Source organism: Apiospora kogelbergensis (assembly GCF_038363985.1).
Source record: "Apiospora kogelbergensis strain CBS 113332 chromosome Unknown utg000009l_segment0_segment0, whole genome shotgun sequence".
NCBI lineage: Eukaryota > Fungi > Ascomycota > Sordariomycetes > Amphisphaeriales > Apiosporaceae > Apiospora > Apiospora kogelbergensis.
In genome coordinates this window covers 546,584-569,936 of record NW_027117426.1, presented here as the reverse complement: position 1 = coordinate 569,936, position 23,353 = coordinate 546,584, and the positions used below count along the sequence as shown (strand labels likewise).

General features: G+C 50.6%; 9 protein-coding genes across 9 annotated transcripts; 4 read left to right on the top strand and 5 right to left on the bottom strand.

Moving 5' to 3' along the window:
• Positions 1–268: 268 nt before the first annotated feature.
• PG998_013231 (NADP(+)-dependent dehydrogenase) lies at positions 269–1,487 on the top strand (the record flags this gene model as incomplete). The annotated part of the gene is made up of 5 exons (XM_066880047.1): positions 269–331; positions 375–458; positions 558–851; positions 960–1,242; positions 1,312–1,487. The coding sequence occupies 5 exons, from the start codon at positions 269–271 to the stop codon at positions 1,485–1,487; spliced, it is 900 nt and encodes a 299-aa protein (XP_066724186.1).
• A 2,353-nt stretch (positions 1,488–3,840) lies between these two features.
• On the top strand, positions 3,841–4,425 carry PG998_013230 (uncharacterized protein; the record flags this gene model as incomplete). Its single annotated transcript, XM_066880046.1, has 1 exon — positions 3,841–4,425. The coding sequence occupies one exon, from the start codon at positions 3,841–3,843 to the stop codon at positions 4,423–4,425; it is 585 nt and encodes a 194-aa protein (XP_066724185.1).
• Positions 4,426–5,614: 1,189 nt separating this feature from the next.
• Positions 5,615–6,840, top strand: PG998_013229 (uncharacterized protein; the record flags this gene model as incomplete). Its single annotated transcript, XM_066880045.1, has 2 exons — positions 5,615–6,216; positions 6,306–6,840. The coding sequence occupies 2 exons, from the start codon at positions 5,615–5,617 to the stop codon at positions 6,838–6,840; spliced, it is 1,137 nt and encodes a 378-aa protein (XP_066724184.1).
• Positions 6,841–7,397: 557 nt separating this feature from the next.
• PG998_013228 (uncharacterized protein) lies at positions 7,398–10,040 on the bottom strand (the record flags this gene model as incomplete). Its single annotated transcript, XM_066880044.1, has 1 exon — positions 7,398–10,040. One exon carries the CDS (start codon positions 10,038–10,040, stop codon positions 7,398–7,400), a length of 2,643 nt encoding a protein of 880 aa, XP_066724183.1.
• A 4,987-nt stretch (positions 10,041–15,027) lies between these two features.
• On the bottom strand, positions 15,028–15,414 carry PG998_013227 (uncharacterized protein; the record flags this gene model as incomplete). The annotated part of the gene is made up of 1 exon (XM_066880043.1): positions 15,028–15,414. The coding sequence occupies one exon, from the start codon at positions 15,412–15,414 to the stop codon at positions 15,028–15,030; it is 387 nt and encodes a 128-aa protein (XP_066724182.1).
• Positions 15,415–16,194: 780 nt separating this feature from the next.
• PG998_013226 (uncharacterized protein) lies at positions 16,195–17,636 on the bottom strand (the record flags this gene model as incomplete). Its single annotated transcript, XM_066880042.1, has 3 exons — positions 16,195–17,056; positions 17,117–17,436; positions 17,568–17,636. 3 exons carry the CDS (start codon positions 17,634–17,636, stop codon positions 16,195–16,197), a joined length of 1,251 nt encoding a protein of 416 aa, XP_066724181.1.
• Positions 17,637–18,680: 1,044 nt separating this feature from the next.
• PG998_013225 (uncharacterized protein) lies at positions 18,681–19,318 on the bottom strand (the record flags this gene model as incomplete). Its single annotated transcript, XM_066880041.1, has 2 exons — positions 18,681–18,832; positions 18,943–19,318. The coding sequence occupies 2 exons, from the start codon at positions 19,316–19,318 to the stop codon at positions 18,681–18,683; spliced, it is 528 nt and encodes a 175-aa protein (XP_066724180.1).
• A 1,189-nt stretch (positions 19,319–20,507) lies between these two features.
• PG998_013224 (uncharacterized protein) lies at positions 20,508–21,488 on the bottom strand (the record flags this gene model as incomplete). Its single annotated transcript, XM_066880040.1, has 1 exon — positions 20,508–21,488. One exon carries the CDS (start codon positions 21,486–21,488, stop codon positions 20,508–20,510), a length of 981 nt encoding a protein of 326 aa, XP_066724179.1.
• A 915-nt stretch (positions 21,489–22,403) lies between these two features.
• On the top strand, positions 22,404–23,352 carry PG998_013223 (uncharacterized protein; the record flags this gene model as incomplete). Its single annotated transcript, XM_066880039.1, has 3 exons — positions 22,404–22,505; positions 22,556–23,176; positions 23,248–23,352. 3 exons carry the CDS (start codon positions 22,404–22,406, stop codon positions 23,350–23,352), a joined length of 828 nt encoding a protein of 275 aa, XP_066724178.1.
• Between the last annotated feature and the right edge of the window lies 1 nt (position 23,353).

Below are 23,353 nucleotides of genomic sequence, written 5' to 3'. Positions count from 1 at the left end.
TTAAGCCCCTTGCATGTCTATCCCTGACTGACATGTAGCCAACACCTTGGGTGTCTAGGTCGAATGGCACAAGGTATGACGCGGTAGTTCTTCCCATACGTTAATCGCGCCTGCCCTGCTACATATACGCTTTTGCTTTCTTATTTCAAAGATAAAAATAAACCCTACTCCTTTTGTCTTCCCTCTCTCCCATCACTCTCACATCCCCTTCATCAAGCCTGCCACTAGTCTCAATGCAGCCGCCTTGTCCATCCTTGACTGCCACAGTATGCGCTCGTCTGTCTCACATGCTCATCTACGAACAAATTCCAGACGGATGATATCCCTTAACGTGAATTGTACAACCACATCACTGACCAGAAGACATAGAATAGTGGCACAACGACGTGTATCCGGCCATCGACTATAAGAATCCCAGCCTCCGTCACGAAGGACAGACAGTAGTCATCACCGGCGCTGTAAGTCAAACCCCTCCCTAGGGTACCCGGAGTTCCGACTTCCCGTCTGTCTCCGTGCCCAACCAGCGGAGAACTGACAACGAGAGACCCCACGAGTAGGGATCGGGCATCGCGCGCGAAGCGGCCGCGGCGTTTGCTACGGCCGGTGCGAAGCGCCTGGTTCTCGTAGGTCGCACCGAGGCGAAGCTGCAGCAGGCGGCGTCGGACCTCGCGCAGAGCCACCCGGCCGTCGAGGTGCAGCATGTCGTCGCCGACGTCGCCGACGCGGCGGCCGTGCGCAGCCTCGCCGCCTCTCTCGGGGTTTGGGACGTTCTGGTGCAGGGGGCGGGCTACATCAACTCGCCGGCGCCGGCGGCTCAAGCAGGCGTCGACGACTACTGGAAGGCTTATGAGGTTTGTTTCTCTATGTCCTCTCGTTTCCGCGAGGCGCTCTTTTCTTTTCCCTTTCCTTTCGCTAGTCCCTCGATGGGAACAATAACTGATGCTATCGTCTGAGTTCAGATCAACGTCAAGAGCTTTGTTCTCCTTGTGAAGGCACTACTGCCCAAAGCGGCGCCCGGCGCGGCCGTCCTGGCCCTTGTCGGCGGTTCTCTCGTATTCCCTACGAGCATGCTGGTCGGTCTGTCTGGCTATCTAGTGTCCAAGATGGCTCTGGCCAAAACCATTGAGTTCCTGGCCCTTGAGAATCCGGACGTCTTCTTCGCCGCGGTGCACCCTGGCATGGTGGATACTGACATCTTCCGCCGGTCCGGAGCCATCCCGGATATGCTGGCGATGGACACCCGTACGTCGGAGAAAATGCAATCCCTCTACTTGGTCTAAAAGTTAATAACCCACCTCTTATGTGTGCTAGCGAAGCTATTCGCCGGGTTCAGTCTCTGGCTCACGTCGCCCGAGGCCAAGTTCCTCAGCGGCAGATTCGTGTGGGCAAACTGGGACGTGGAGGAGTTGAAGCAGAAGAAGGACGAAATCATGTCCAGCACCAAATTGACGTTCAATTTGGAAGGCTTTCCATTCGCCAGCTCGTAGACTGGGTGTGATAGCTAGTCTGAGGATACTGAGGGGGCAATGTGATTAGTTGGTAGAATAATACAATTTCGGAGATCAAATTCTTTCTATCCACAACAGACTATTTCTTACTACCAGTCCGTCACTATTCGATTTCTTTTTCGTTTTCACATAGAATGAATGCCACGAACGTCCATGGCACTCGCTCGGCTAGTAGGTTGGGTGTTGGTTTTGCCACATCCTCCCCCCTCCCCCCTCCCCCACACACACATCTAAATTGGGACCAAGTACCCGACAGTTTCACCAGATTTTCACAGTGTTGAGTATATGCATTTACACGAGGTTCTCATAGCATGGATAGGACCCTACCTGTATTATGTCGTATACATACTACATACACCGAGATATTATTATCCCCCGGCGTTTCTAATGATAACACGGCTCAGGATATCTAAGCGACCACCTCAATCAAGGCTCTACGTTTTCAGATAAGAATTAGACCTCTATGCACAGCAACACTTCAAACTATAACCAAGGTAATCTGGCGGGTATATTGGGTCAGCTAAGCCTTCTGTCCTCTGTAGCTCATAATTAGACCAAGGCCACCTATCAGGCGTGTAATAATAGCCTCCATTCATACGTATTACATATTCTCCCCACCGAAATACCAAAAAGTCGTCTAGGCGAGATGCTTAGGGTTACTTTTATAGTTCTCGGTGTAAGCACGTAATCTTATAATCTTGAAATGCTAGTCCAAAGCCACATAGCTAGCGGATGGATTGGCTAGCTATATAGCTGGAATAGATACATACCTGCCCAGGAGAGGAAAAAGAAGAAGAAGTGTATACAAGTTCGGGGTCGTGAGAAGTGACAATAGGAACAGTAGGATTCTAGATACCGGTACCATTTTGGGTTCAGCAGCTATTGTGGAAGAAGGGGTGAATTAATAACATAATCATCGGGGATCTGCCTGACACCGTCAGTTCGGTAGTGAGAGTAAGCCGCCACTATAGAGACTGATGTTGTTCTTGAAACCACCTAGCTTGGACGAAATGTGTATTAGTCATATTGGATCGGTTTTCTCTTCACAACTAGCTACATCAGCGAGCCCTTCCACCTGTAACTAGACATTTGCCGGTGTAGTTTTTGGCGCCCCAGTCCCAGCCCGACCTTCTGTCAGGCTGTGAAGTGGTCGACTGCGCTGCTGGTACCGCTGACGGAGGTCAATGTGGATGGACCTATCTAAGTGAGTCTACCTTGTTCATCGTTAGTGTAGCTAGAAAGTTCGAATGCATGTGCCGTGTAACGTCGCGGTAAAGTTGTCTCACAGTTCATGCGTCCCCATGGCCTTAATAACGTAGTACACGATCAGCGGAACCTTGGTCTAGCTGGGATTGGCCAACTAGACGAGACCAGTGATATCGGGGGTACCAATGAGAGGCAGGGGGTGGCCAATATCGTCGGTGGTGTTGAAAGGGGTGCATGGCATGCAATGTATTTTAGCATCAAAACCTATTGGTCCGGGGCCACCATGCTTAGACAAGTACGGTCTATGCCGTTTTCCTATCACTCACAGCAGGAGATGACGCGAAGGGAGGAAAGGGAGACACACGGGAGGCCATAAGTCTGACAAGATTTGAAAATCACCATCCGGTCGGTAACTGGTCTAGGCCAGTCGCGGGCAACGTTATATCCTGACGGGGCATTATTGTGCTGTGCCGGAGGTGGGGCTGGTTGCATATCTGGTCAGACCGTAACAAGTAGGTTGGCGTATTGAGGGCCTTCTGCATACATACGGCGTATAGTAGAGACATAGTATTCACATAAGCAGCCACAATCGATAAATCTGTAAAGATTAAGCCAATAGCCCTATAAAATCTGACCACGTGTCACAGTCACGAAGGCACTAGCCTGCCGCATCTGCATTATAATACTCCGGCCCTCTCACACTTCGCAAGATCTTGCCTTACAGTTATCCAATCAACTATTGGACTCATATGAGTAGTTGCCATTTCTAGTATCTACATCGTGGCCGGAGTCTATGCCCATTTTTGGTATTGATCATCAGTGAGCCTTGACTGCTTCTTCGGGTGACACAAACTTTTGGTTACACGAAGTTTAGGTGACACAAGATTTGGGCAACACAGAATTTGGGCGACGTATCACCTAGGACTATCATCTAGAATAAGAGAAATGTGTATATAAACCACACTTCAACCCAGTCTGGTATCTGAATTCTACTTGGACAGAGCAGATTCCAAACATCTCCGTCTAAAGCCACTCTCAGCCCAAAACCACTCTGCTTGTCACCCTTGCCATAATTCATCATAGTCCCCTTCCCTCGCTTCGAGTCCCTTTGGATCCTCTCGGAATCATGATTCTCGCAAAGTACCTGCTTCTCCTTTCCGGGGCCGCCCATGCCTTCGTCGTTCCCGCAGACCAGCCAAACGGGCTATACGCCGTTGTGACCCAGGCCGACGGCCAAGATGTGCACATCCCCATCGACGGCTTAAGCAGCCAGGAGGTTATCGAGGTCATTGCCGCCCACAACATCACTATCCCTACCACCAAGCCGAACCTTTCTGCTCGTGCTCGTTCTTCTTCGTCTTTCGCGTCCAAGGAGAGGCGCGATATTACGGACACGGTGAGCTGCGCGAACTACAGGCTGAACGAGGGGGACTGTGACGCCGCTGTCAACGGCCTCGACAACTACTGCGGTGACTCCAAGTTTCTGCCGCCAGGTACCAAATTCTACTCCGTGGCTGGAAGCGTCGTGGCCTACATGTGCGACTTTGGCCGGGACGGAAGCACCTGCAGCCGTGGTCTCATTGACGATAGCAACCGACGCATCACCAGTTCCTGCGGTTTGTACGTGGCTGGGTGGCGGACTCAGCAGGGTCCGACCTGGTGGTACTCGAACGGGTACGAGAACCGAGGAGACGGCGGATTCTGCGGCTAAAAAAACCCCTCTGCTTTTACCTCCGGCGCGCGGGAAAGCTTCGTTGGCTTTGAAAACTACCCAAAGCACAGAATTCCATCGGACATCTGCTAGTATACTGGGGTGATATCCTGGGTGGCGAGGGGATGGGACGTTTCACGGCATAAATATGGACGTCAACAACGGATGCTGCGTCTTTTAGTAACCTTTGGGGCTACTTTCGTGTGTTCGGCTATTTGGTCTTTTCGCTTGAAGGTTTCCTATGTCTTTTCTATCGTCCCTTGCCTGGTGTTGGATTTCGGACCTCCGCGTAAGGTCGTATCGTCGGTCGCTCTTTACTCGGTTTCCACCAATCTGAAGCCCTCAACTCGGCTTAAATATTCAATATGAATTAGCATGAAGTATAATTTGAAAGGACACACCCATTGGGTTATGGACGGTGCCCGAAACTCTCTGATATAGCATCCAATTGATCATGGATCACGCTGTCTCTTGAGTACTCAATCAGTTTGTAGCTATATTTTCAGAAAGGGTGTAAAGCAGTATAAAGTTCTCAGTCATTATGGCTTATTCGACTCCCTGCAAGTATTATTGCTAACTGGTTTTACCTGCCTAGCTACGCATTATCATGTTTCTGAGTGCATTTGCCAGTTCGTTCATGCTGGTGAGTGTGAAGGGATGCTCGCGGCCCAGCACCGCCACCCTCAGTGCACCTTCCTTTCTTTTATTTCTTGGCACCTACTGTCTGTTAGTGTCAGCTTGCTATCCGCTGCTATTTCCTTAGCAGACCTGAAACGGTGCCTCAACGCCAGCCCAGAGGCCACATAGACTCTGGGACCACCATCGTGATGTCCTCACCTCCCAGTGAGGATATCGTCGATGAAATAATGAGGCGGTGTGGTGCCCGATCCAGGTTACTCTATCATCGGTCCGGGCCGCCCATAGAGGGATTACATCACACGTGAGCAGTGGCCACGCCTACCAGCCTGCCCCCGCAGTGTCTCAAATTAAGCCATGAAAGATTTGTTTGCTTCATTGCCTTCAATAACACCTTCCTGCGAGCGCTTCCGCATGCAACTAAGGATTTTGTTAAATAAACTCTCCCCCTGATTTATATGGTACGATTTCGATGCATCTCCGTCCAGGTCTGATTGATCAGGCAAGAACCAGCACGAAAACAGAGTGGTATTCTTGGTGACCTTTCGGTACCATGTCGACTGCCGCATCAAGCATCACTTCGCACGCCAGCAGCGACGCAAGCGAACGGACGGCTTCATCTTCAGTCCAATATGACCATGAACCTTTTGAAACCTTCAAGGATCGTGTTCTTAGCCTTGCGCAGAGCCATATCTGGATCGATGCTCCAGCCGGGGAAATCCTCGTTGACCGACTGCCCGGCGGTGGATTCAACCGCATCATCGGCTTGACACGACAGTCCCAGTCTGACGACAAGATTCAGTACATTCTCAGACTTCCTCGGTTTGACTCGGCGCGTCTGGACAGAGATGTTGCTGTCTTGTTGTTCCTTGAGCAACATACACACATCCCTGCACCAAAAGTGATTCACTTTGATCAGACAGACTCCAATCCAGTGCTCTCTCCCTACATGGTTCAAAACCGACTTCCAGGCGCCGACCTCTACCATACTTTCCCAACGTTGGATCATTGGCAGAAATGCCTATTCGCCAAAAGCTTTGGTTCAGTTGTCCGTCAAATGCTTGAAACCAGAAGTTGCGACCCTGGTCATTTAGCTCTGCTCCATAATGATACTAAGACAACTGCGGTGAATCCAACCGTGGCCATCGAGGCATGGTATTCGACGGAATCTCATGAGACCGAGCCATACAGAGCTGTTCTAGGGCAACATGAGACCCCCAAAAACTATTCGACATCCTATCAAGTATGTTCGAGCTACAGAAGAGTGACGCCCTTGAGCGTGACCCAAAGGGCAAATACATCCCTCGTCTGGTGGAAAAGTTCGTCTCCATGGCATCCGCGCTGGACCAACAAGGCTATCTCAGCCAAACCACTTATTCCCTTGCACATCTTGACCTGGCGCCACGCAACATTCTGGTCCGCTGTGCGCCCGACGTGACAGAGCAAACCATCATATCTGGAATACTGGATTGGGACAGTGCTGTCTTTGGCCCTGGCTTCATGGCATGCGCCCCGCCGCAGTGGATCTGGGACTGGAAGGATGACGAAGACGAAGACGAGCGGAAAGCGAATGATGACCCTCCCGAGCCTGAGAACCGGCAGCTGAAGCTCCTATTCGAGCAATGCGCTGGTCAGGACTACTGTCGCTATGCCTATGACGCAAAGTACCGACTCGCCAGACGTCTCGTGAGGTTTGCCATGGAAGGAATACGCTCTAACGAGGACTCAAAGGATGCTGATGCTATGTTCAGAGAGTGGGTTGAAATATCCATACAGTAATTCAAATATAGTCCGACTCAAGGACACACATAATGAACCATCGTATCAGAGCCGTAGGCCCGTCTTATAGTGTGGCATTCTCATCAGTTGATGGCTAGAGATTGTAACCCGGGTCATGCAAGGCTCGCTACGACAAGTGGACACGTGCAGGTCTGCAGCTGAAACTGCAACCAGGCTGTCTGTCTGACAATGCAACATCCATAAAGAATTCAACGCTTAGGAATTGCGAGATTACCGATCTATTGTCCTCCCTCCACTGCTCCACTGCGGCGACTGATTAGCGTAAACATCCCTCGATCCACCACACCGCTTTCGCTCGCAAGATGCGCCAACTCTTTTCTAAGGGGTTGACAGCTTGACATCGAACTGAAAAAGAACAAAGGAAAGGAAAAAGAGGATATTAGACAGAAACGACATCAATCCATCCTGCTAAGGAGCGCGTTCATCCACCACTGGTGCTACGATATTGACCCGTGAGCATCTAAGACAATGTCTTTGGGTGTAATGTAGGGAGATTCCCTAGTAAAACAAGAGTGGGAATTGCTGCTCAATATCGCTCATTGTCTAATGGCAACTTGATATCCCTCCGAAATGTCTGCAGCCAGTCCTTCATTGATAACATGAGTAGCTTCAGCCGCACTGCAGCAATCCGTGCAGAATGGGAGACTGCAAATCAGTGGATGGCTAGAGATGGCTTGTGCTCGCGCTACGTTGATCTTGAGTGCGGTGTCAAGAGGCTGGGTGATATGCAGGGCTTTGGGTCTACTAGGTAGAATCCTGCCGCCTTCAGGAGACTCTGCTGGCGAATCAGAATCTTCTTGCTCTGGGGACCCTCCGCCTCTCCGAGCACGTCCTAGCCATTGTCCCAGAAGTTCGTCGAATGAATACAGGTATAAGGGCGCACTGTTCGGAAGCCTCCTTGAAGCTGAGGGACCGGAGCCTTGCCCGTGTTGGCAATTTTCGGGTTCCAAGTAAAACCCATACCCGATAGTGGCGTCTGCCGGGTTGATAAATCGACTGTGTTGGCCAGTTTGGACTCGAAGCAAGACTTTGTAAAGCCCATCAGTGACTGATAACAAGAACATGGTGCTTTCTGCTGTGGAATCATGTACCGGGATTGTCGCCAGGTCATCGATGGGTATAGGATCCTTCTCCACTATCGCATCGTCATAAGTAATCAAATCTTGGGTGGGTTCGGCCTGTATAATAGCAAAGTCTTCGTGGACTCCCACGAATTGTGGCGATCCGTCCTCGCTTGTTGATTTGACTCCTATTTTACCACCGCGAAGTTCAGCCACCGCAAAGCATCGTTGCAGACGCAAAGCTTTCGAGATGTCTAGCCAAGAAGCAACAAGAGCGCTCGCTCCGTATTGTACGGAAACAGTCGTTGACCCTTTGTCGTACTTGAAGCTCTCAGGCAGCCGAAAGGTACATCCAAGTGAGACAGTTGCCGTTAGGTGAAACCAGGTTTTCCAAGTCATTCTTGGGTCCTCACCGGCAATCTCGTCAAGCAGACAAGAAACCCCGTCGAATATTGCGTCGGAAGATTTATATCCTGAAGCATCTTTGCATCCCATCGCATCAGCAATTGAGTGAGCAATGAGAATGAACACCACCCTCAACGCTTCGGTTTTGAGACATCCGTCTCTAAATTCGTAGAGCAACTCATCCGTTACAGTCTTGACACTCTTCGGGCTGCTGTGGCTGTTCACGGATCCTGAACAGAGTGTGCAAAAACAAAACCTCTTGAATCTTCGGAGGAGATCTTGCAGTATGGGAAAATTCCTTATAATACGTTCCAGTACAGGGTCGTATTCTCGGTCGTTCTTCACTCGATTTCCACCCGTCTGAGGTCCTCGACTCGACTTGAATCTTCGTTCATGGCTTAGCTTGGTGCGGCTTCTCTTCCATATGATCAATTCGTCTTTCTCTGATCTCACCTTCTCACCATCTATACTTGGATGCCACCCATAGTTGATGATTCCGGGAACTCGGTAAAGTAAATCGCCAACAGTAAGGCAAGTTGTTCCTCGTCGCTTTGAAGTCTTGGTGCTGTCGAGTAGAACTTGAAAGGACACATCCCTTGGGCCGTGGGCAGGGCCCATGACTCTCTGAGACAGTATCCAGTTGATCATGGACCACGCAGTCTCTTGGGTACTCAATCTGAATTGCGATGTGCCGAAGCCCTCCTCCGAACCCTGGTCTTTAGCGAAGATGTAGAACTGTTGTCGTACGCCAGACCCATTAATCTCACTTCCATCATCCCTATCAGGATACTGGCTGGATATGAGTGTTTCAAGACGCCCAGAGACAGAAACAAGGACTTCAACCTTCGAGTTCGGTTTCTTGCAACTGCCACCTTTTGAACAAGACATCTCAACACGGAGGTCAATCTCACGTTCCTCAGGTCCCAGGACCTTATTGTAGAGAATCTTCCCACCGACTGTGACCTGTAGTCTCCCATGAAAATGGTGGTGTAACCAAAGGGTCAGGTTTTGGAGCAGATGTTGGCTGCGGATGACAATGTGACCACGTGGGGACTTGAGGCAAATGGCCACATCCGCGAATTGATGAGAGTCTAGGTTATGCCCTCGCGAACAGACATCCTTGAGCTCACCTGGTAGGTTGACGTTATAGCAGCCTCCGGAATTGACAATATTGAGCCATATACTTGAGACAATCTTATCCAGCACCGACTTCAGCTGGATCCGTATAGGGTCCTGGCGCAGTATAATGACGGGTCTGAATGAACCTTGGTTTGCCGTTCGGAGGCCCAGGATATAATCGCAAATGGCCTCAGAGACGAAGCTCTCTTGATTGGTGAATCGAAACAGGCAAGCGACAGTAGATACCATCCAATGAAGATTCGGGTCCCTGGCTATGAGCAAGCCGAGTGATCCAGACCTCCTTAGGAACAAATGGCCGACGGGAAGATCATCTCCCCTTTTCAAGATAGCCGGAAAGAGAGCCTCTCCAATTGAATTGGTTATCGCGAGACATTTTGCCTTTTCAAGGCAATCTTGTAGAGCAAACCGGCTGAGCTTTTCTCGCCCAAGCCATTCGCCAATCTCCAGAATGCCCGAGAGTACTAGATTGGACTTGGACGACGCGTTGGCAACAGTGGTAATCAGATCGATAGTGCGGGCTGCCAGATCGAGATGATGTGTCTCGCTGTCGGTGGACGAGCTTGGGGCTGACATCTCGCTGCTGCTGCATTCGTTTTTGCGAAGCTACGAAGACCATATGCAGTTTTAATACGATCCCTTTGAAGATAACAGTGGAAGATGACAGCAGGAGCTGGCAGTTTTCGGACAAATGAAAACCGAAATAAGCGAAAGCCATCAGATAAGCCCATATTACCTAAGTAGGAGTAAGGCACTCGCCAGCCTTGAGGATCCAGCATTTTTAAGGCCCATGGAGCAATTAGCCCAGGCTCCGAGAAGCGAGGCGCAAAGTAAGGCGCTTGCATATACGATCGCAATCTCATTCGCAGGATAAGTAGGGGTGATGCACTACCTTGCAGAAATGGTTGGTAGGCAGAATTGTATATGAGGGGTGTCGACGAATAAAGGCCAAGATGAGAAGCCGCCGGCAATTTTCCCTGCAGGAATGTTTGCTGAGCAGGTTGAGCTTTCCGGGGTGTCCCAGCGACACCACCATGGCAGTTGTCGTAAGCCGGGGGCAGTCAGGGTGGAACAAGGTAGGCTACAACCGCTACATACTCAAACCAGGCACCTGAACTTGGGCATTTTTGTTTTCCCTCCTTTCTCGGTTCGGTATCTAGATACCAACCTTAAAGAAGTTGACAAGGACCTTGAAGTGACGAACAAGTATCATTGATTTATCATCATCTCTTATCATTTATGTACATGAGTAGAAATATTGAACTGGCTACTCGGCTTTGTCCTGTTCGAGCCGTTAATGTTTTCATAACCCCAAGCGGCACTACCGGAGGCTCACGCGATCTATACTATATCATCTGTATTGTGTAAGGCATAGTCGTGCCGCCAACATGTGTCAACGCACTGCAAGGCAGAAACCAAGAAGCTGCACGGCTGTATTTCGTTGAACACGGGCTACGCAATGGGGCACTGCCCTTCTCGGCGTGAGTCTTCACGGAACCAGCTGACCGCATCTCTACATTTTTGTTGAGGCTCAAGTCGTACAATAAGTGGCTGATGCTTATGTCGCTAATCACTCAATGCACGATTCATCTGGCTTATGATCGCTCAACTACGTCCCAGAGGATAGAATGTTCTTGAAACATCAATAAAAATATCTACAACCTGATCTCCTGTCAACTTCATCCTAGCCACCTTCCACTCCGTCGCCAATTTTCACACCCACTCAACGTGCTGGCGGGATTTTCATAGCGAAGTAGATCAGCTCCCAACCCCGCTATGTCAGTATGTCGGCCCCTTAACTGGACGCGGGACTGCAGCCTGGACCCGGAGGCCCTTGGGAATCTGCCAGAACTCGAGCCGTATGGAGACATCTCTGGACTTGGGGTAAGTCCAAGATTAACTCGCGCATAACGAATAATGTCGTCCGCATTCTTACCATCACAGGCCATTATTGGCTTCGTTGGGACAGGTTATTTTGTTGTGATACTTGTTATACTCAATTATTTTGTGGCCTACGATCCCACACAATGTCCATGGCCCGGACAGGCTGCCAAATTCCATTGGCGCCCTAATCCTATCGACGTCAGGTTCCTGCGATGGGTTCGGCGCATCGAATCATTCGAAGACCATACTTCGTCTCTTCAAACTTCTATTACCAAGGTAAACCCTTACATGTCCCTAGAAGAATCTCAAACGCTATCTGTAGCTAATGGCAACGCCTAATTAGTCCATTTTAGGCATGTGCGATATACAGATTGTCACGGGCTTAAGCATCCTCATCAGTGCCTTTATCTTGGGCCCTCAATGCGGTCTGGACGCTTATCATTGGCAGATGATAGTCCATCTTGCCTGGTTCTCAGCCGTCACACATCTATCCGGCCTCTTTGCCTTACGCGGTTATATTGTCAGCCGCCGCTGGGTCAAATTTGGCCGCCTTATGTTGATGTCCATACTCCTTATTATGCTGCTTATTGCCACTTTTCCGACTCTCTTTTTCGACTGGGTAGAGAAGCCCGGTCTTACCACAGGAAAGCTAAACTCGCGGGCTGTCTGCTTTTTAAAGATCGATTATGCATTACAGCTCCGAGATCATCTATCAGCATCAGGATATGTCAAGGATCTGAAGAATTCGAGCCAATTTCAATCGGCAGTTATGTCCATGTTTCTGTTAGCCTTTGGCTTCATCAGTCGCTTGGTGAGACTTTTTGGCCCGTTATCACGAACCTTCAACATATTAATCAGGGAGCACTTATCCACAATGGGTCAGAATCTCCTACGTAAGATCATAGCACGCCAATCGACACAGGGACATTCTTCCCTTTGGCATAATGCTATACAACTGCCTACTTTAGCAGCTTTTATCACAATACGAATATTAGCTAATTTAGCTAATTCAATGCTAGCTGAGGTTAGTATAGCATTATATCCTTTATACCTGGCACTATATTAATAAAAATTTATCTACTTTTAGGTATACTGGTTGCTTAGCATTGTGCTATGGGGTACTTTCAAACTTACTGGTACTAGAGGGTCTGTCCCAAGTACCATCGTGGATGAAGAAAATCAATGGACCTTTGGCCAGATATTGCCTGTCCTTCTGTTAGCGGGCCCCTTGCTCACGATTTCCGGTGCCATTACCCCAGGCATCTATAGGAGCATATATTTACATCTTCATACATCGTCGGCAACCAGCAACGCTTTGAGTTTAGACAGTCAAAACATCCATAACCAAGCAACACGAGGCGAATATTCTAGGCGAAACAATTCCGAAAGTCTGACACCTCCCCGTTCCCCAGGAGAAACACAGCGAAGTACGGAGACTTTGAGAACTCGCGAGCATGATCCTTACTCCTCAGCTGCGCCGACACAAAGCCTAGAACACTGGCTCCAACGTGATTCATGTATGGCAACTCCATGGATAGCCACCTGTTCAACGCTATCATGCCTTTGGGTTCTCTTCTTCACAATCTTCCCATTTCAGTTCGCGTTTGTGTATCAGGAAGGTACCCTTTCCGAATTCTGGTTGTCGAGTGACGGCTTCATCGCCATCTTCATCATCGACCTTCCTATTGCTTGCATGGGGACTGTTCTACTTGGATTAAGCTTACACTCATGGGTCCTGGATCAACAACGACGCTCTGTGAGGCTATTCTGGTTTTGGACGATGAGTTTCATCTTTTTTACGGTATACTATTTCCTTAATAATATGTTTCTTAATACTGGGATAATTAGTTTTTTAACTAATTACCTAATCCCATTAGTTCAACCTATACTTTTATATACTCTATATTTTATAGGGTGTATTATTTATAGTGCGGTGGGCTATATTAACCGAAAGCTAGTTTCACATGGATTAGATCCGCAATCACCTGGTATTGAGATGGGTGACACTGTGCGTAATTAGGATTTTTGTTAAATAGTTATGAGACGATTGCAAGACCTTATAGAGGGTTACGCAATAATGTTGCATGCATCGTGCTATGTTACGATTTCTGGTGTGGACCACGTAACCTGGAGCCTCCGACTCTTGAGACAAGATCATGCCACGATGGCCTTCATGATTGCCTTCAGCATCACTTATGTATGCCTGAACAGGTTGGCTGTTTCAAATCGAGTACAGAGGACTTATTGAACTGGTTTGTTACCGGCATTTCTATGTTCCTTCTTGTAAGTTCCCGTTTTCTGTTTCCTCCAACTATTTTGACCAAAGCTCGATAACACATCAGGCGCATCTCAACAACACATCTTTGAACAAAGGATTGGCCAACCTATCACAGCCCACCACCCTTCAAGCTATTATTACATATTGAAGTCAAAGCCGGGCTAGGCATATTAGTATGTTAGCAGAAATTACCTGTCCGTTGTTTACGATAATTATTGAGAATATGTAACATTCGTATAAGTTGTCTTGTGAACCTTGACTTATTGGAAGGGGGATATCATGCAATAGGTAGAGGATCTTTATTTAAGTAGATCTCATTAGGTCATGTCTATGTTTGAGGGTTTTCATGATATAGGTATCGTGATGACACTGAGTTTCAACACGTTTTGGGTGTTAGAGGCGGCTGAGACCACCATTGTCTTGCAATTCAATGACAGTTGGAATCAGGACTTCAAAAGAAGGTGAAAAAAACGCTGCTGTATAATTGACGATCTCAACACCAAAACATCTTGCATATCGGATTCAAGCACTCGGCACAGCAGCTCAGGGCTTCTCATAGAGCAGTGCCCGGAACCGTAGTCAGTTTCAAATTTTATCTCCAGAGCAGCTCTGTAAAAGCTGAAAGAACACTAGTATTCTGTTTATGTCTTGTTTTGGAGCTCGAAATCCCCAGCAGATGGCTGTCATCCCACTCGAGTAATCACTGTAACTCGACAATCACTAACGCCCTGCCATCCTGGCACCTTTTTTGCGCCTTGCATTCACACGCACACTGCATCACTCACCCACGTTCACGGAGCTTATCGTTTATTCATCACAATCACACCCTTTGCCACAACTGTAATACCTCTCACACCCCATCTGTACGACTGCGAGCTCCTGTTTTACTCCTTATGGATAGCGTCACCTGCTATTGTAAGTCGCCACCCACCGCATGAGATGAAGTACCAACTTCTTTTGGTATCTCCCTTTTTTTTTTTTTTTTTTTTTTTTTTTGGCTCAATGTCAAGTTGTCAACCCAACAGATACTAAACCTTACATGACACTGACAACATCTACCAAATGGACTCGAGTGAACTGAAAAAAGATTTGATGGAAGCTTCCTGCTGGTGACGGCAAACGTCTTCTCCGATAATTCAGTGCTCCCTGTACAAAGAGGCCGGCCTCGCTCCCTCTCTTGTCTGGTCAAACTGAATTGCCAACACCGCTTTCATCCTTTCAGTCAATTTTATTTCATTTCCTTCGGTTTCCTCTTCTAATTTGCTGAATTCATCACCATCAAGATCAATAAAACTGTCCGTCATCTGTATCCCCAGCCACCCGCCATGGCCATCCCAGAAACCTTCAGCTTCGCCCACCCCGGCTGGAACCGCCGCCGCCACGACACCGTCGTGGCGACCATCAAATCCCACTTCCTCGAGATCGGCCTGTGCACCCCCCGCCGGCTCCGCGCGCGAACCCCTGCGCCTCTTCTTCCGCCAGAGCTACGACGCCCTGGTCCACCGCTGCGCCACGGCCACGGGCCCCCACGACGGCGCCGCCATCCGCGACCTGGCCGTCGCCGGCCGCCTGTCGCAGGACTACGTCGCCTGGTCCACGGAGCTCATCGCCTGGGCCGCCGCCTTCGCGCAGGACGGCGACGGCAACGGCAGCGGCGACAATGAGGACCACAAAAACATTGTAGCGTTCTGCCAGCGCTTCCCGCCGCCGGACCCGACCGCCGCGCCGTGGGACGAGACGTTCGGCCTTGTCGTGCAGTCGCGTAGGCGTTTCGAATACTGGCGCCATCGAATTGATGTCACCTACCCTACAGGACAGGCTGGCTGCCAAGGATGGCAAGTGATGACCGCCGATAAAGAAAGACAAGGAGGAGAAAGCGGCTTCGGAGGAGGCCAAGGCCAAGGAACCTGGGCTTGAGGTTTCTGCGAAATTCGACACCCTGTTCGCCTTGAGCGCGCACCTTGGGTGGTCCTGGAGTGGGATTGGGGCCTGCACATCGACACTCGACCGCATCATCGACGAGGAGAAACCTGATCTTCTCAAATTACTTCGAGAGAAAGAAAGGCCGGTCCAGCCATAGTGGATCAGGTTGGACAGTCGTTACTGGATATGCGATTGCTACGTGTTGGATTACATGGAAGTCATCAGGGGATGCATGGTTCATCAGAGTGTGTCACGTTGCTATACAGTAGACTGTATAGCTATGCAGGGCATAAATAACATTCGAATACACATCTGCAATCCTATCTTGCGAAGTGTATCAAACGGTCTCGCTGGTCGGGTTGTAGCTGATGCGTCGTTACATGGCCAAGCGCTTGACAAATCTACATGGGGAATCGATCAACATCGTATTCATCCCGTATCGAAATGCATGATTGATTACCTGATCAAAGGATGCGGCAATTGATAAACTGCCGCATGGAAACCGTCTCATGTGAATCGGTCGTCTCAAAAATTAGTCAATTAAAACAATGCCTATTTCTGTCCTGCTTGTGCGTCCATCCGTATTACCTCCACGGGTTCTGAGCCAAAATCGTCCCATCGTGATCTCTTCTGATCTATATGTCGCTACTGTCCCAGCAAGTCCAACGCGATTTTGTCCTTGTCGGCCTGGGTCAGATCCTGCTTGTTCGCCTTGTCGGCCAAGGTCTGGTCGAACCTCCAGAGTCCTCCGGTCTTTTCCGAGTCGCCGTCGGACGCGAGGCCAACGTTCTTGGCAAGAGTCGCCAGGGTGGGATCGGACTCCACGGCCTTGAAGTAGCGCCTCTCCCAGGTGCGGCCTTCGGCCTCCTCCTGTTTGCGCATGGTCCGCTGCGCGTTCTCGATCTTGGACTTCTCCTTTCCGACGAAATCCATGTCTCCGCGCTGGATGCCTTCCGCGACCTTGGACCAGGCGCGGCGGGACTCGAGAGGGTGTTGTTGCTCGATGGGGGCGACGTTCAGCTTGGTCAGGGGGTTGGCGGAGGGATCCCAGGACTCGATCAGGTTGCTACTCGAGTTGTGCTTGGCAGCGCCGGTGTGGATCTCGAAGGCCTTGGTCCACTGGCCCGAAATGTTGTAAAGCACCTCCTTCTCCTTGCCAGTGGGGTGAAGCACCGCGGTGAACGAGTTCTTCTTCCCGCTCAGCCAGCCCTTGCCGCTGTAATCGACCTTGGCGGTGAAACCGGTTGATGAGGTGATGTATGACGCGCCATCCAGCTCAATGAACGGCGATCCGAACAGCAGACCTTCGACGTGGAGGGAGGGCAAGGTGATTATGTAGGTGTCCTTCTGCGCCGGGTTGGTAGGGTCGGGGACGGTAAGCAAAGCGTGGCCGATCTGCTTGATGTTGATCGTCTTGGAGAAGGACGCCTTCTGGGCGTTGTAGCCTTCGAGATGGACATTGGACTCTTTGTTGGTGATGCTGTATGCGGTCGCGGGAGGGTGGTGACTGCGCAAAGTAAATATTAGTCATCGGGCTGACGAGAAGAGGGGTAGGAAGAGGACGTACTTGACCTGCTCGCTAATCAGCTCGGTGGTGCCGGCGGCGTCCTCCCACTTGCCAAGGAAGAGCTCTCCCAAGAAGGGGTTCAGCGGCTTCTTCTCGTTGCCATATTGTTCACTCCGGCTAGCATATTGCTGCTTCAGGGTCGTCAAGAACCACTTCAGTACGAGCAGCGCTCTCTTGGCAGGATCTTTTTCCTTGGCTGGGGCAGCGAAAATGGTCGGGTGTTCACACCAGTAGGAGCTGAACTCGGTAAGACTCGTGGACGAAAGGATGAAGGGCGGCGCGGTCAAGGACGAGAGGTCTCCGTTGAAGGATGCGATGGACTACAGGACGAGCCGTAAGTTAGCAAAGTTGGCGAGACGGTGATATGGCCATTACACAATGATGGTCCTGCCCCCGTGGTTGGGCACAAAGCTTCCATGCCCGAATCGTGTCGGCAAAGTGCAAGACATACCTTGATGAACGATGTCCAAGTGGCGCCGCTCGCCTGGGGGTTCTGGACTGGGGTCTCGGTTTCTGGCATGTTTTCTTGAAAGGCCTCTTTCGGTGGCTTGTTGAACTATTTGCGACAGGTACTGAAGATTTGAACGACGTGTATAGTAGGTATGGGAGAGACGTTGCAGATCCCCACCGAATGGACTGGGGAATGAGGCGTTGATATCAACTTCTGGATAGCTGAGCTGCGCAGGGATACGTCGTCTTTACGAAATGGATGGAGAAAAGGCTGGCAGGTTCCACTATGGGAAAGGGTCCAGGAATTCGAAGGTGTTTTTTAGGTCAAGATCTAGGACAAGGGAGGGGATCAAACCAACTCGAGGCGAGGACCCTGACGAAGTGGGAAAAAACAAGATTAAGTAACCATATGCAGCAGCCCCCCCTATCTTGACGACTGCTCACCCAATCTAAAGTGTCGCGGGCGCGTGGCGCAACACATGGGACGAGATAACTATTATCTTGACGTCAGCGCGACTGACGACTTTGGGACGGCGCCAAGCCAAGAAATCTGAGGTGCGGGGCACCTCCTTTACGAACAGCCACTAGCCACGATGTCCTGCACAACCACAGCGCAACCACAGCCCGCTTGTGGCTGAGACTAACAGGCTTCCACGGCACCGGTAACTTTCGCCTCACTTGTGCTAGTTCAGGGGCACATTTCGTCCCAATCTGGATTCATGCCACATGATGTGATATAAGAGCACGTTCGTACGACAACCCTCGCTCGAAATAGCAGAAATGTCACGTTGTAAATCTTCCCGACGTCAAGTTCGCAGTCGTATTCGGGTAGGGGACGTTCGGTTTCCGCGTGATCGCAATGGCAACCAACCCAAGGCAACCAGGAAATGAACAAACACAATCGATGACTTGCATGCGATTCTGGACTTTCTCAACATTAACTATGCGCAGCTAGCCAAGCGAAATCCATCCATCATTTATTTCCATTTTTCTTCTGGCCTTATCTGCATGCTGCAACTCTACTGGGACTTGAGACAATGTTAGTCAACAGCGAAGCAAGGTGGTCACCAGAAATGCTTACCGGCTGTATTGTGACCTCGTCACGAGTAAGGTTTCAGATGACCAGAGTCTTATCGCGCAAAACCAAGTAGACGTATTGCGACTCATCACGGGCGAAGATCCGAATGATCAATGTCTTGTCGCGCAAGGCAGATGGGAAGCACGTAGGGGCTGTTGCCAAGAAGGATGCCGTAGAATCCGACCATCCTTTGACCGCAAAGGCTGCGATATCAGCAGACGACGCCGCCGGCTTGTTCGACACCCGTTCCGACTTCTACTTTTCTTTTGCCATTCTCTGCATCATGATCGCCTCGTACTTCTCCCAAGTGCCGCTGTGCTTCTCGACCTCGTAGTCGACGCGCATGGGCGGCATGTCGCCCAGGATGGCCAGCAGCATGGAGAGGTGGACGGCGCCGCCCCCGGCTGGGCGCGGAGCCGGGTCTCGGTGTAGCGGAAGATGACCTGGTCGACGAGCCAGCAGAAGCGGTCCTCGGGCATCTTGCCGTGGTGGTGCAGCTCCCACAGGAAGCGGCAGACGTTGTGCTCCGCCGTCACCACCATTTTGATCTTGCCCTCCCAGCCCGGGTCGACCCGGGCGCACAGCCGCACGATCTCCTCGCGCCGCCGGCGAGCTTTGGTCGACGAGATGGGCAGCGAGAGGTCCCAGGTGTCGAACTTGGTCAGGGGATCCATGTCGACTGGTGGTTGGGCCGTCTTGACGGTCCAGAAAATCGGCTTGTGGGTTGGTTCTTGTTCTTGAGAAGGCGGTACGCAGCTCGTTTTACAGATAGCTGTGGCAGTTGCGTGCTTATGTGAGAAATGTGCATTCCGTGAGCAGAAAAATGAATAGTTTACAACTTACTTCCAAGAACTTTCAGTCAATGAGAGGGGTTTCCGTTTTTGCTTGTGGCAGATGAGGTGTGTCTGCTATGATGGCTGCAGGACAAGTTGAAATGGGAAGGCCCACAAGCATCCTGATTCTGAGGTACAAACTGGAAATCTAGGCTCATGCTATGCTCGTGTATATGCTGAGTGTCACCATACATAAGATAAGATCTGTAATCACCTGAAAACAATCTACAGTGTTTGCGCCTTTTAACAATCAATCAAATGTGAAGAGTAAATGCCAATCGAAATTCACACATCACCTCCCTCCGTCTTTCTCTTTCTTTCTCATAGCCCCTAAAGCAGCTTACATATTGAGGATGATTCCATAAAGGGCAAAAGGCGTCACTTACAGCCAAGGGTTAACAGTTCTACTCTCAATGGCAGTTTGAAGCCTTTCGAAATTGGTAATAATATCACATGTCTACGTATTCTACGCTTGTGAGCCATGCATATCATGTGAACAAGATTACAGTAATGAGTCAAGAATCACGGTGAGCGTTGGACGGAAGAGACTTGGTTTATTTCCAGTATCAATTTAGTCTGCGAATAAAGTTCTCCACAAGCATATAAGTCATGCCAAAGTGATATCTTGCTTTACTGGCTGATGTTGATTGGTCCTCACCCTACCCTATATCCTTTCACGACGGGGTTCCGGGAATCAGTATCGTGACTGATCTGTGCAAGATATCCAGCTCCAGACTGAGTGAGACACGATGCGTGTCTGTCAAAGCCTCCCTAAGCGTACCGTAGTGGTGGACCAAGGTAGTCTCGTTCCATGGGAAAGCATGGGAAAGCATGGGAAAGTTCGTAATTCGCGGTTAAAAATCAATGCAGGCTCCCATTGCCGGTATTGGGGAGGCAAATACGGCATAATAAGCGAAAGGGGCAACTTGAGGAGCGATGGAGAGATCGCCGGTTGCTAGATCGCTGCCAGGATTGTCGAAAGCAGCGGTGCCAGTCATGTTGTCAGATGTGGGTTGTCTGATAGCATCGCCTAGAGATGTATGTCCAGTAACTTGCTATCAGTGGCCTTCTTTGCCTTCTTGTGGCTTGCCTGATGTTTCTGTTCTTTGGCCTTCTTTGCTTTCGTGCAGTCTGCGCGATGTTGCAGTCTCTTGGCCTTCTTTGCTTTCTTGAGTTCTGCGCGAATCGCTTTGATGGAGGAGGGCGTAACCAAGTCTAGGTTGCCTGTACCCTGAGTCGTGTTGAAATAGGGCTGTGCCAGTTGCTGCACGAGGGCTGCGGAGACGGCTCTTTCTCTGGCGATCAACGCGAATGGAGCAGGAGCCAGGGCGGTTGCCGTATACAGTCCATGCTGCTGTGACTCATCTCGTCCAGCAGAAGCTATCATGTCGAGGGCCATAGCCTTCGAGTCCTCGGTGAAAGCCATCAACGACATTTGAAATCTCTCCGCCAAGGCAGAGATTTGCTGTGCCAAATCCTTAACATACACCATGTCGCGACGAGATTCCGGCGTCGTCTGCAGATAGTGCGTCAAGATGAAGGTTTGGTGTGACACGAACCAAACATCGTTCACCATGCGATGGGCATGCTCTTCCTGGGCATTGAGTCGCGAATTCTTCCAATCCCAGCGCTTCGCCAAGTCGGAGGCATTCTGTGCTATTGCCTTGGAAGTCTCCCTTAAGCCATGATACAGCTCTGCCAAATCAGTCATCTCCAGCATAAGTCGTCCGGTGAAGTCGCCGTCTTGCAAATGCTGCTGTCCTGTATGGTGGCTGCCGATGGCCTGGGTCGCTTCATCCAGTGCTGTGTTGAGAGACTCGAGGTCGAAACGGTCCATCGAAGAGCTACGTCCGTCTTGCGAGGCATGCTGGGTACCGGCAGGAAGAGAATGGCCAGCGTCAGTGTTGCTAGAGATAGACTCATCCTGACTGAATCTGCCGCTTTGGCCATTTCCATGATCGGTGTCCTGCATATCCTGTGATCCACCAAGTGGCTCTTGAACGTTTGCCATTATGATAGGCACTGATGGGAACGATCGTTGCTTGTTGGGATATTGGGTCGTGGGTGAAAACAAAGTTGAAGAGAAGAACCAAATGGTAAAAATGATCAACGAGAAGAAAATGTAAATGTGAGGAATTCTTTCTTTTTTTGCTCTTCTGTTCAATGAAGGTATGATCCCAACTGAAACAAAACCTTATAATTGTGACTCTTTAAATCTGCGCACGCAACCAAGTGGCCATTAAACCCTATGGATTGAAAACTCGTAAATGTGAGGGATGGGTTACTTTTCTGAACCAAGTTCAGAAAAGCGGTTGAATGGCGCGGAAAAGTTGGTTGTGGATGTTCGATCAATGTGCGTTGATATAGGTGCAGAAGAACCAGCAGTAGATCAACTGTTGATTGTCCATAAAAGCTTGACTACACAGGTCACAAGTTGGGAAGGTAGGTGAACAGAGAAAAGCATTATAAGCTGATGGGATCTTCTAGCCACACGGAGGTAACAGCGCGCCTACCATGTTTTGACGAGTGAGTGACCTGCTTATTTCGTTTGCTAGTGAAGAGAATAAGCATGGGAGGCGAATTACGAACAGCACAAGCACAATCAAGAAGTGGTTATTTGACCTCGGCGGATTCCAGTAACTTGCACAGAGTATGATCCTACTACCACCTACGTGTGACAACGGTTAAAACGAGAAAGCGCTGTTCTGGGGCCCGAATTTGGGTGGTGGTTCCTCTGGTGTACTGAGTACTTGATAGACGGTGATAGACGGTGATGATGTAAGTCAAAGGTTTCTCTGCACGCCGGCGGACTAACTCATCTCCGACAGCGCGTCGAGGGGTTGAGGGGATATTAGTAGGTAACCTCCAGTTGCTTGAGCACTGCTGACCCCCAACCAGATTTCTTTTCATCCCCACACCCCACACCATGACCCATCCCAACCCGTCATTGCCGCCGTCGCCGTCGCCGGACCCGCGTCTTGGCGGCCAGACCTCGAGATATGATCGCAATGAAGTCATCTCTCAGCTCGTGTCTTTCTACCGCTTTCTCCCCACATCCCTGTCAAAGCTGTACACGAGCCCCCGCCTGGCGGCTGGCCGTCCATTACGCCTTCCACCCTGGGCGACCACCTCGGCGCCAAGAGCCCTGAGGTCATCGAACTGCTGCAACGGCTTCCCTACATCGACGGTGTGCACCGGGACGGCGACACCGGCTACTGCCACGACACGCACCCCTGGGTCGCGCACGAGGCCTATCCCTGCGACTACCGCGTGGTCGGCGAGCTAAGCGAGCGCGATGCCCCGGGCTGGGCTTGCAATGTGCGCGACGACGTCGGCCTGGCTGCCGACGGCGAGCAGGTCGTCGAGGAAAGATGGCCACCCTGGGTGGTGCAGCTGACGACGGGCAGCGACCGCGAGGGCTCCTGCTGGATGCTGGACACGACGGACGGCACGGTGACGCGCTACTGCGTCATGAAGTCCGAGTACGCGCCCACCTACCCCCGCGGCGACGCGCGCGTCTGGCGGGACCGCGCCTGCGACCCCGAGACGAAGACGCTTGGGCACCTGCTGGCCGAGTGGCGGCTGGCATACCGCGACATGGCGGTACTGGGGCTGCCCAATCTGGACAGCGGGGGCGGCTACCCCAGCCTCTACTTCCGGGGCGCGGGGCCGGGTAGTTATCACTGGGAAGAGACCGAGGTGAGTACAGGGATTCTCGGGGAACAGCCCAAATATTGCTGCAACTAGGCCGGACTGACAGCCAGCCCTAGGAGCTACAGAAGATCTACAAGGAGCATGGATGGCCGGATAACTACGACAAAGATGCTTGCCACCACGCACTCGAGGAATGGTGGAGGCGGACACTAGCTACTTGAT